At 34.6% G+C, this 12,588-nt stretch overlaps 1 protein-coding gene across 2 annotated transcripts in view; it reads left to right on the top strand.

Moving 5' to 3' along the window:
- The window catches only part of Grb14 (growth factor receptor bound protein 14), a 127,015-nt gene that overhangs the window by 91,881 nt on the left and 22,546 nt on the right, over positions 1-12,588 (top strand). For both annotated transcript variants that reach the window (XM_063259179.1, XM_063259180.1), the window contains 4 exons: positions 1,447-1,521; positions 4,032-4,169; positions 6,484-6,594; positions 6,784-6,879. In XM_063259179.1, coding sequence (XP_063115249.1) covers positions 1,447-1,521; positions 4,032-4,169; positions 6,484-6,594; positions 6,784-6,879 — 420 coding nt within the window. The remainder of the gene's footprint in view (positions 1-1,446; positions 1,522-4,031; positions 4,170-6,483; positions 6,595-6,783; positions 6,880-12,588) is intronic.

The raw sequence follows: 12,588 nt of genomic DNA, 5'->3' as shown, positions 1-12,588 counted from the left end.
CATTGATATAAATCTTGCTGCTTCAAGTTATTTTGTTTTCAATGCAGTAATTTCTGAGCTAGGTAGAAATGAAATAAAGACCAGTACATTATCTAGTAAATACTACTTTCCTTGTAGTTCTCTTTAAAAGAAAATAAATGTATGCCACATTCTAATGAAGATGATGAATCTAGAGAAGTCAGAATAGCCTCTGGGCTCATTATTTTAAATTGTTTTTATCTCTGTAGCTGAAGCATATTTTTACACTAAGTTTTGGATAATTGGATTGAAATGATCCTTTATGAAAAATATATGATACACACCATAATAGAATATTTTCAAACCCTGAAAGACCTCTTACATTCTCTTTTATTTTAACCTATTAATAGAAACATAATGGGATGATCTTTGACAAAGAAAATAAGAGTTCTAATAAAAATTAAATAAAGTTACATTTGAAGGAAAGTGTTTTCTTGTTTCAAACCTTTATTAAAGGGAGAATTTTAAAGTCACATTTAAAGGAATATGGTTTAGAGCTCATTTTTTGCTATATTTATTGTTATTTAAGCAAGATTGGGCATGTGTTTTATAGACTTGAAACAGTAGTTTTCAAGTAGGGAGGATGGTGATTTGACCATTGTACCTGCGCCATTACTGAGGGTCACATCAAACTGCTGAGCAGGGGTGCTCCTTATGAGTAGAGGCTAGAATCATGCTAAATATCCTATAATGCAAAGGGCACCACCCCCAACACAGAGTTATTAGACCAAACTGTTAACAGAACTACTGTCAAAATACCCAGTGCTAGAGGAAATACAGGAGAATATGTTTCCTCAAACTTCTCTGATCATGAAATTTATTTAGGGAGGTTCTAGTACTTATTAAAAACACAGACTGCAACACCTGCCTAGATATATACTGAACCAGAAACTCAAGGAATAAGGGGTTTACTGTTCTAAAAAACTTGCCTCAGTGAATTTTATGTTTAAACAAGTTTGGACAAACAGTAAATGGAAAGGACTGGATTTGTAGTTCCTCAGTTGAGTCCTGGCTCCTCTATGTTGTCGTAGGTTTTGACCTTGGTCATAGCCTTTACCTTTTCTTTCCTTGAGCTGACTTTTTGAAAGAGACCAACAGTATTCTAGTAACTGGTAGAGTGATTTGAAGGAACTAGGGAAGATATGTGACAGCACGTTCACTGTCACATCAGAAGCAGAGTTTTATAACCACGTAGGAGGTTCTCTCACATGAGCATCACCTGGGGGTTTGCCAAGCTTTGGTCCCAACTCTGCATGTGCTAATTAAAGATGTGTGATGCTGGAATCCAAAGACTGATGTTTTCAAAATCACTTTGGAAAATTATTAGACACACTTGTTTAGAGGACTTTGGCTAATAGATTACTATATTGATCATATTGAATCTTTTTAAGCATGGATTGGAGAATAACTTAACCTATTTGTTTTCAGTATTTTTTTCCAGAGAATATGGTATCATTTGCAACTGAAACCAATGGTGAAATATCCCCCTCACAGATTTTGCAGGTAAAATACATTTTCATTAGAATGTGTCAGTAATACCATAATAGAGAAACTTTGATGTCTTTATTGTCATACCTGTATTTTGAAATGTCCTATCTTGAATGATTAATTTTTGCTGGAGGTAAAACCAAAAAAAAAAAAAAACTGTAGAAGAATGCCCTAAATCAGTAAATTCCCTAATCATATTCTAAGTCCTAGCTAACTGTCAAAGATTTTAAGTATTTAAACATATTTGTCATGAAAGGAAATTTTCAAAGTTTTGCTGTGTGATAAATGTAAAAAATTGTTAGCCTTTGAAAACTCAAAATCTCCTACAAATTGTAGGCATTTTACTAGTTGATACTTAGTATTGGCTTTCACAATAAATATCCTCAATCCAATTTTTGATTTCAGGTAAACTAAGAATACTAGTTATCTAATTAAAAATCTTTAAAATTTGTGTCTTTTGGGCTCATTTCTCATAAACACGTGGTTGTTCAAGATGACTGTTTTCTAAAACACTGTCTTAACAATAAGTGCACAATGTGTTATTTTACTTTAATAGATTCATAGACTCAGTATCACAAGGCCTGAAGTCATTTTGTGCAGTTTACTGTTGAGCTGTGCCTTTGTTCAGCCACTGTTTTTTTTTGCTGAGCCCTGGCATTCACACACCCACTCAGTATTGTTTGGTCATTAATGAAGATAACTTAATATTTCCAATACAGCTTGACTTTATATATATCTATCAGGTGCTCTCTATCACGTGTTTTCCCTGTAGGCTTTTTAATATGTGTATTTTATTTTCATACTTACAATATTTTACAAATGTGATGAGTCCCAAGAGATTTTTCTAAAAGCTGCTCCCACGTGCTGGGTTTCTCACGGACACCCTTTCAGAATATTTGGAGAGATGGCGTTAGCAGCTATGTCCCAGGTCCTCTCTGAGTGCTTCACCTCTGTACTCCAACATCGTGGTGGGAAGGAGCCAGTCTTCTGCATTCTTTTCCCAATTCTCCTATAGTATAGTTATATTGCTTTAATGTTAAATTATAAAAACAAGAAAAATCATAGTCTTTGGAATCAGATAGTCCTACATGTGCCCTTGACCTCTTCTCTCTGCTGAGGCAATGTTTCCACTTTTTAAAAGGTTTCTTCTTTTTCTAGTGTGACCTCTTTGACTCTCTTTTTAAAATTTAATTGGTTTGGTTTAATAACTTGGAAAGCACTCAAACTAAAAAACCTTTTTGCCTGTTTTGCATGTCAATTAATTAATACCCGTGGCTCATTAAATTTGAAAATTTTTAGCAATTTACTTAAAAATGTAAATATTCTATCAGCATTTCCCTGAATAGTCATTTAAAATATATTACATTGTTGAGGCTAATAACTTCTCTTACTTGCATTTTTTCCATTTGTTTATTCATAGGGATTTCTATTTTCTTCTTTTAATGAGACACTAATGCATTTCTACTGTCTTATTAAGGGTGCTGAGCATAGCCCCTCACATAGAGATCTTCCTTTCTATTCTCCTTTTCCTGACAACTGTGCCTGCTGTCTCAGTTAATTAATACTGGGTAACAAACTCTTCCAAACCTTACTGGCTTAAAGTACCCACTCATATTTTACCAATAGTTTTGAAGGGTAGATATTTGGGAAGAGTTTTCTGAAGCACTTAGGTTCCTCTGTCTGTTGACTGAGGGGTCCCTTCTAAAGTTCCTTTTTCACTACATGTTCCTTGGTACTTAGGGCCCCTCTTTCTCTCTGTCCACATGATGCCTCATTCTCCAGTGCCCTCCTGTAACTGGGCTTCTCATCCAGAGGAGTGACAGCTAGCTTCCAAGAGTTAAGTTGTGGAAACTGTCCTGCTAGGACTACGTGTAGAGCCTGCTGAGTGTCTCTTCCACCATATCCTATTGATCAAAGTAGTCACAGCCTAATCAGATTCAGGGGAGTGGAGAACCAGATGCAACCTCTCATGGCTCAAATCTAGATTCAGAGAGCAGAAGAGCAAGTGGTATGGAAGATAACGTTGCAGTACTTTCTGGAAAACATAACCTGCCATACCCAACATAACAGAACCACAGAAGCAAAGAAGAGACTGTATGCTTTACCTTCATCAGGGAGGTGAACTTGGCTCAACCTCATGCATAACCATTGAAGTTAGAATTGTGGTCTTATACAATTTAACAGTGATGTGATAAATAAGTTGATAATCTCAGAAAAGGATGACAAGTATCAGGATTTAACTCTGTAAATATCCAGCTTTTTAAGTAGACATCCATATATTTTACAATTTGTGTTTAGCTAAATGTTGATTACTTAGAATATATATTTTGTGAACATTTTCATTTGGAACTTGTCTCAGGTTTTTTGAAGGACTTATTTTCTATTTTCATATGCATTATGATCATATACATTATGATTTTTAATAATGATATATGAATAATATACTACTTGTTTTTACATATTTATATTTAAGTGATAAAAGTCTAAAAACTCAGTATTATAAGGCCATCTAAATTTTCTTCCAGATGTTTATAAGTTCAAGTACATATCCTGAAATCCATGGCTTCTTACATGCAAAAGAACAGGGAAAGAAGTCCTGGAAAAAAGTTTACTTCTTTCTAAGAAGATCTGGTTTATATTTTTCTACTAAGGGGACATCAAAGGTAAATTGAGGTACCCATGATGTGCTATAAGTGATATGTTGGTGTTTTATATTGATCTCTTTTTTACTTGATGCCCAGAGTTGATACTCTTTTGGATCTTGAACATAAACATCATAATTTTATAAATTGTTGTTTTATTTCATGCCAGTTCTATATATCTTTGATGGAATCCGACTGCTCTGACTTCATACCAGATACATCACTTATTTGGCCCCACCCTGAAGTCCTTTCCTCTTATCCAGGACTGTAGATTTTGAAGTCCAGTGTAGTTTATACCTTTTTGTTTTATCTGAGGTCCTATGACTAGTCTTGTTGCTTCTGAACTGCTGTTAATCAGCATCAGTAGGCAGTCAGTAATACTCAGCTGAGTCCTTTCTTGCTCTGTAACTGTTTTGTGTATGTCATGTTATATTGTGCTGTGTTATGTTAATTCCTGGCCTAGAAGATAAATTCCTAGAGATTATAACGTCATGATCAGGGTTGCATGGCTGTGCCTTGGAGATATGCCTGTATGTTGTCTTTACAGAGAAACCTCTAAGAGTCCATCTTTTCATCTTTATATGTGCATGTGCCTGTTTAAACTTGCCAGCCATGACTCAGCCTTGGATTCTTAGAGTGCCATCGCCTTGGTATGTCTTCAGTAGTAGAACAAAAATCAACAGGGATAAGAGCCTCAGCATACTTCTACTACCTTTCAGTATTTCTTAACTTGCCTTTTACTTCCGCATGAGGACTGAGAAATACTGATTCCTACATTTTGGAGGCAAGGGGTAGTTTTCCTCCATCTTAGCAATCAGACATCTTTTTATTAGCAAACAGTTTTTACCAAGAATAAAGTCTTAAAAGACACAGTGTTAGAGTAACCTTTTCCACCCTCTTTCATTGTTCCACAGGCCAAGACTGGGTCTTGTTTGTTTTGTTTTTTTGAGACAGGGTTTTGCTATTTTGTTCAGCTGGGCTTGAACTTTCAGTGATCTTCCCAAATGCTTATAGGTATAAATTTGCAATGATCCTCCCAAATGCTGGGATTATAGGTGTGAACCACCATGCCTGGCAAGTGTCTTCTTAAAAATATATCTTATTGTCTTATGATCCAATGAAATTAAGAACCATAGTCCTTCATTAGATTAAAGTGTTTAAGGAAAATAACGCAATGAATTTCTTCTTCAGCCAGTCATCAGAGTTGGAATAGCCTACTGGTAGATGACAAGGGTGTTTGGATTTGGACAGGGTTTTTCATTACGGAATGTTCTGGAGGTTCATGTGTGCATGCACATATGTGTTTGAGCATGGCTGCTAAATTTGAGGGCACATAGTGTCACCTGGGATCTTGGTAGTATGCAGATACTGATTCAAGAGGTTCAAGGTGAACCCTGAGATGCTATATCTCTAACAGTTCCCCAGAGCTGTGGATTCTGATGGTCTGAGATCACTGCACCGGTAGCAAGGCTTCCGAGAGCAAATGCATTTGGCAACTTTTGGTTATACCTTCAACCACAGACTTAAACCTCCTCCCAGTTCTTAACAGAATCATATGACCCAGTGATTTTCCATGACCAACTCTAGATCACATGGATTTCCCAGAAAAGAAATAGCTGTTTGTGGTTCCACTTTACCTTGCAAGTCAATCATACCTTACTGCAGCTGATTTCCTGAACTCACCTGTAGAAGCTTCCATTGTTTTGTGCTCTGTCTCATTTGCTATGATGTGTTTTGTGGTGTGAGGAATGGTTTGCCTGAAAAGAGCAGGAATCATCTTTCTCCATTTTTTTCTCTAACTGTTACAGAAGCTGAAACCAATCTCTACCCTTTGAAAAGCTGCCACTATCTTATATGGAGATTAAAAAGAAACAATTTGAAAACCCATTCTTTGCTCTCTTTTTTCTTTCAGATTTTTGAAATACTGGTTTTAGAGAATAGAAAGTTTAAAAAATATATAAACTTGGGTATTATATTTATAAGTAGACCTTTATATACTTATATTTATAAATATGGAAATATAAAATATTTTATATATTTATAAATATAGCTTTTATAAATATCACTAGAAATTAAATCATGAACGCATCAACATTTGTCAGTTTACATAAAATTGTGTGGAGTTCCTGCTTATTAAATGAAGTAACTTAGTTTTGTTTTGTTTTGTTTTGTTTTGGCCTTGTGTTTTGTGCTCTTACATTGAAATTTTGTTTGGGATAATTTTTGCCCAAGGTATAAGTTGTGTAATGGAATTACAAAAAGAGATGTTGCAAAATATGTATCCATTTCCACACCCACACACACGATGATGTGATCTCACTATTGTTTTTTTAAGGAACCACGACATTTGCAGTTTTTCAGTGAATTTGGCAATAGTGATGTGTATGTGTCACTGGCAGGCAAAAAAAAACACGGAGCACCGACTAGCTATGGATTCTGCTTTAAGGTACAGGCTTAGTATTTTGATAGATGAATAAAACAAGCCTCAGCCTTTTAGGTAAGCTTGAGTTTCTTTTAATTTGTTTTTGAAAGAGACAGCTTTTTCATATATAGGAGAATTTTAGTGACTTTTATTTCAACAGGTGTTACCTTCGAGGTATGCATTAACGATAAACAATGTGCTGTGGCCTTCTAGCCTCGCAAAGCAGGAGGGCCCCGAGACCTGAAAATGCTCTGTGCAGAAGAAGACCAGAGTAGGACGTGCTGGGTGACTGCGATTAGATTGCTTAAGGTAATCTTGCTGGAGGCATTAATTTCGATTAAGTGCTGTGAGTACCATAAAAGTTTGGCAATATCTGTGTTTTGAAATGTGAATGTTCACTACAAATCAATGTGGCAGGAAGAAGAGGAAGAAGCAGCACAGCCGCATCACCATCACCACCACCAAATATGTGTATTTATTTTAATCTAAAAGATAAACATCAGCAGAATAAAATGAAATAACCTAATGTATTTATCTTTTGGTTATGGAGAACTTATTCCTTTTCTGGAAATGCTCTAATTTTTATTCTGCAATGTATAATTAATGAATGTTTCCTGTATACAACTTAGAGGGCTTTTTAAAAAATCATTGGTATCAATGCAATGTGAAATGTGTTTGAAATTGTGCACATCTGGGTATGTTTAATGCTGTTTTATAAATTGCTTCATAATACAATAAGTGTACCTAAACTGAGTATGTTTCTCTATGAATGTATTTTAAAACATCCACTTAGATACATAGTAGAAATGATAACTTCCATAAGTATAATTGTTAAAAATTATTTTAATACTTTGATGAACATTTTTTTAAAACTTTTTGAGACAGGGTGTCACTATGTAGTTCAGGCTGACCTCAAGCTCAGTTTGTAGCCCAGGCTGGTCTTGAACTTGCAATGGTCTTCCTGCCTCAGCCTCCTGAATGGTGGAATTACAGGTGTGTGCCACCATACCTGGCAAATTGACTCTTCCTGAGAATCTTTTTTTTAGTGCTGGAAATCAAATTCATGACCTCATACTTGCTAGGCAAGCGCTATTCCACTGAGCTATATCCCTGGCTTGTTGATCAACATTTAGAGATGAATAAAAATACTCTAAATATACATGCATGTAGGAAAGAAAAAGAATTGCTATTGAGACTTTATTAAAGACACATTTATTTTTGAAATTTATATGAACATTCAACAAAACTTTGAATTTATAATTATAAAAATGATCAACAGTTTCCTTTTGAAGGCAACACTTCTGTACTCACAACTGGGGTAAAAATTGTAGAAACCTTTTCCATTAAAGAGGTACAAATGAAAGGATGTGCCTCTTCACATTAGTCATTGGCTTGTAGTTGCTGAAGTCAACAAAATACATAATATTCCATTGTTCTTAAATTTTTATTTTTTAATACAAACAGTTCTTTTTTATTGGTAAGTTCTTAGTATGCATAATGATAACATTCATTATAGGGAATTTGTGCCTGTACATGATATTTCTTGCTTCTTTTTTCCCCATTCATTTCCTCCCTTCCACCCTTCTTCCTTTCCTTATTTACAAATGCTTTGTTTCAATTTTTCCCTTTTATGCTTTTTTCTTATCCATTTCTTCCTATTCCCTTCGCCATCTTTTGTTCCCCTTCTCATTTGAATATTTTCTTCACATTTGCTACTGTCAGTTATACATTTTAGTCCTTATTTATACTTTTGGTTTTTCATACCAGAGAAACATCGTTGTATTTAAGCATGTGTGTGTCCAATGTATTTCACTTCAGAGTATGATCTCAAATGCAGTCATTTAGCTAGAAACAGCTCAAGCTTATCCTTCTTTATGGCAGAGCAGTATCTCGTTGTATATTTAAAAAACCTCTCCTTTATCCATTTTCATTCATTGGTTGATGGACATTTGGCCTGTTTTCAGGATTTACTATTACACACTGTACTGTGATAAATATGATTGTGCATATATTGATGTGGTATGACGCTTTTAATGTTTTTGGGAAGATACTAGGAACGAGAAAAGGTAGGTCAAATAGTTTTTGAGGAATCTCCGCACTAATTTCCATAATTGTTATACCAGTCTGTACTCTCACCAAAAGTGGAGAAGGTCCATTTTTTTCCCACAGCTCCGCCAGCATGTTATTAATTGATTTCTTGATGAAAACTATCCTTTCTGGAATGAGACAGATTCTCACCATTGTTTTAATTTTATCATATATTTTGATGCTATTGTGAAAATTTTTACTTCCCTAAATTTTTGCTCAGAGAGTTCGTTATTTGTATGCAGGAATACTATTGATTTTTGAGTGTTGACTTTGTATCCAGCTGTGCTACTGAATCTGGTTATTAAATCTAGAAGTCTTTTGGTGGCACTTTTTGTGTCTTCTGTGTAGAATAACATGTAATCAGCAAATAATGATAATTTAACTTCTTCCATTCCTATTCTTATTTCTTTTCTTTCTCTTACCTAATTCTTTTAAGTAATATTTCGAGAGCTATATTAAATAAGAGTGTTGACCATGTACATCCTTATATTGTTCTTGATTTTAAGGTGAAAACTTTCTCTTTTGTCCATTTAATGTGATGTTTGTTGTTGGTTTTTCATAGATGACTTTTATCAGTTGAGATAGAGACCTTTCTTCCAATCTTCTCTAGGGTTTGTGTCATGAATGGGTGTTTGTCAGATTCTTTTTCTGTATCTATTGAGATGATTTTATGGTTTTTATCCTTGGCTCTGTTAATATGGTATATTGCATTTATTAATTTGTATATGTTAAATCATCCATGCATCCTTGGGGTGAATCCTATTTAGTCATGATGTATAATCTTCTGGATGATTGGTTGAATTCTGTTTGCCAGTATAATATTGAGATTTTTTGTGTATATGATCATTAGGCTTATAGTCCTTGTATTTGGTTTGATCAGGGTAATGCTTGGTTTCAAGAATGAGTATGAGTTCTTGTTCAGTTTCACTGAAGAGTTTGAGAGTATCAGCATTAGGTCTTTATTGAATTTCTTTTTTTGTTTCTGTTTTATTTTTTATTTAAAGAGAAAGAAAGAAAAACAGAAAAAAAAGTGTAGCAGCAATACAGAATTTCAGAAAAATAAACAGTAAGAAATTACCAGTCGATAAATTATATACCTTCATCTTAGAAATAGTTGATCGAGTTATAAAATTAAAGCATACAAAGTGATATTCAAATAATGACACTGCAAACAGTTCTGCTCAACGATCCAACAAGAACTTGGTAATATGGTTATCAGTCCCACACACTTGTTTTTTATCTTAAAGAGGGTAAGATTGAACATAACAAAACAGAACAAAACAGTTTATAAGGAAACAATTTAAAGAAACACAGATTTCAAAGCAAGTCCACTGGAGGTCTTCACTGTCTTATTTTCTCTTGTTTTCTTCTAAATAGTTGTCCCCATCTTCACACACATTGAATATATACTGAACATTATAGAACTAATCAAATCATTACAGGATGATGAAGGCTTTTTAGGTCTTCAAAACCTAATTTTGGGGAAGTCAATAATGACTACCATAATGCCTCTCATTCTCTTCATAGTAGCTATCTTTATGTATGCTGAAATTGAACATAAGAGACTAGACTACTATCACTCCGAACAGTGAATGATAGTATTGCTAGATTTCATATCACAACGCTACAGAATTAGCATTGGGTTTCTTGGTGTCTCTTCTTCAGAGTGTCTGTTCATTACATCGTGTATTATATAATCTGTTCCCGTAAGTAGTTTAGAAATTCTTCCCATGTGTGAATCTGTACATGTGTATCTATCCTTTCTGTATTATAGGGAAAAACAGATCAAAACAAGACAACAAAATAAATTCCTAGAAAAACATGAAATGAAAAAGACATATAAGACCACAATATTAGGTGATTTACAGTAGTTACTATGCTTTCTCTTGTTATTTCCAATAAAATTGTCCACATCATTAGGCATAATATAATTTAACATAACATTACATAGCTACTTTAATAAAAACACAACTTTGAAGACATTGTAGGACTTGAAAGCAGTTAATAATCAAAACCAGAATGGATCTCTTTTATATCTTGTCATCTTCAGAGTAGTTGCCTCTACTCTTAAGACTTGATACTCTCAAGCATACCAAATTCGAATAAAATCAGTCAAGGCTAAACAGCGGTCTAACAAACCAGCTTCAAATAAGATCAGTCATAGTAAGACAATGTAAGTAATACAGGGTTTCAGTGTAAGTTAACAGGAAATTAAGGTTAGTTACCATGGTATAACCTGCTATTTTGGGGGTTAGGGTGCCCTCAACTTATATGAGTAGACAGACCAGAACAAAATATAATCAAGCTAAACAGAGCGATAAGACTACTGTGACTTTTAAATCCTGATACACTGTTAACAGTGTCCTCTGCCTTCCTTTTTAGACAATTCCTCCCCTTTCCCTATCTCAGGGTGCTTTGTATATTTTGGGTCCCAATTAGCTCTTTTAGTTTTTGATTAGGGGCCCAGCCTGTTATCTATCTGAGTGTTGCTGAACTTTTTTTACCCCTGAGCTTGATCTTGAGGTGTACTCCTTTACATACTAAAGTTACAAATTTTTCCTTCCTTCCAGCTGTGTAGTTCTACACTGCCCCAAAGTGTCATAGTTTTCCAGTCTGTCTGCGGCTACTGGATGAGTTGTCCCTATGTTTCTCTGGTTCCCTGTCACATAGCATTGTTTTCTCATCTTTGACTCTCAGTTTATTAACCTTCTTTCAGGTTGACTGTATTTCCTATTTAGAGCATCTCGATGAATCCTGCATTCTAATCTACTCTGTGTTTCTTTTTTGTTAGTGTATCAGGGCTATCTTTACTAAGATTATAGCTTACCATCTCTGCCTCATTTCTGCTATTTTATTCTTCTGCTATAATTTGTCCTCTTTTCTCCTTCATTCCACTGTCTCCCCCATTCATTGAGGCCTCTCTGTCACTATTGCTAGAATTCTGGTATTTTTTCCTCTCTCTCTTTGGAATGTCCTTCAGTATTTTTTTGTATGGTTGGGTTGGTGGCCATGAACTCCCACAGTTCCTCCTTGTCTTGGAAATATCATGTTTCTGCATTAATTTTGAGAGAGAGATTTCCGGGTACATCAGTCTTGGTTGGAGGTTATTTTCTTTCAGAGCTTGGACTATTTCCCCCCAAGGTCTTCTCAATTAGAGAGTTTGGGTTAATAAATGTCATTATTTTGATAATTTTTCCATTGTAGGTAATCTGCTTCTTTTCTCTGGCTGCTTTTAATATTCTGTTCTTGTAATGGATTTCTGGAATCTTGATTATTATGTGTCTGTGTGTAGATCTGTTTTGGTTGTAGGTGACTGTATACCTCATTTTATCTGGATATCATTTCTTTTTCCTATGCTTGGGAAGTTTTCCTTAATAATATCTGTGAATAGTCTTTGTAGTTCATTTGTTGTTACTCCTGCTTCTTTGCTCACATTTTTTATTCATAAGTTATAAATCCTTTTGTCATCTTCTAGCCTTTGAATTGTTTCTTCCTGGTTCCTTGTTATTTTTAAGAGATCTTTTCTTTCATGATCACACACCATAAATCTCTCTTCAACTTTCAAAAGGCTAACTTTAGTTTCTGTCAAGGCATTTTGCCAGCTCTCAATGGAGTTTTTAATTTCCTGGTAATCTCTTTGTATCTGTTTCATGTATTCTAGATTTTATTTATATAATTCATCAAAGGTTTCTCTTCCTTTTCTGAGTTCCTGTGTTCTTCCATTTGTGTTCTCTTGGGAGGAGCTTATCATTTCTTTAATTAATCTTTTTATATCTTGCCTCATTTGGATCAGAAGTACAGTTTTAAATTTGTCTATGAGGTCATTAAGGTATTTCTTTCTGTCCACTGATGCTGTCTCTAATATTGCATGATTACTGCACTGCTTCTCTTCTGTTTTTATCTCTTCTGGGCTTATTTTTCCAGGGTCAG

Source organism: Cavia porcellus, unplaced genomic scaffold (genome assembly GCF_034190915.1).
Source record: "Cavia porcellus strain 051 isolate PalLab524CR breed Dunkin Hartley unplaced genomic scaffold, mCavPor4.1 scaffold_12, whole genome shotgun sequence".
Lineage (NCBI taxonomy): Eukaryota > Metazoa > Chordata > Mammalia > Rodentia > Caviidae > Cavia > Cavia porcellus.
Note: the sequence above shows the minus strand (reverse complement) of the source record. Positions and strands in the feature narration are given on the sequence as shown.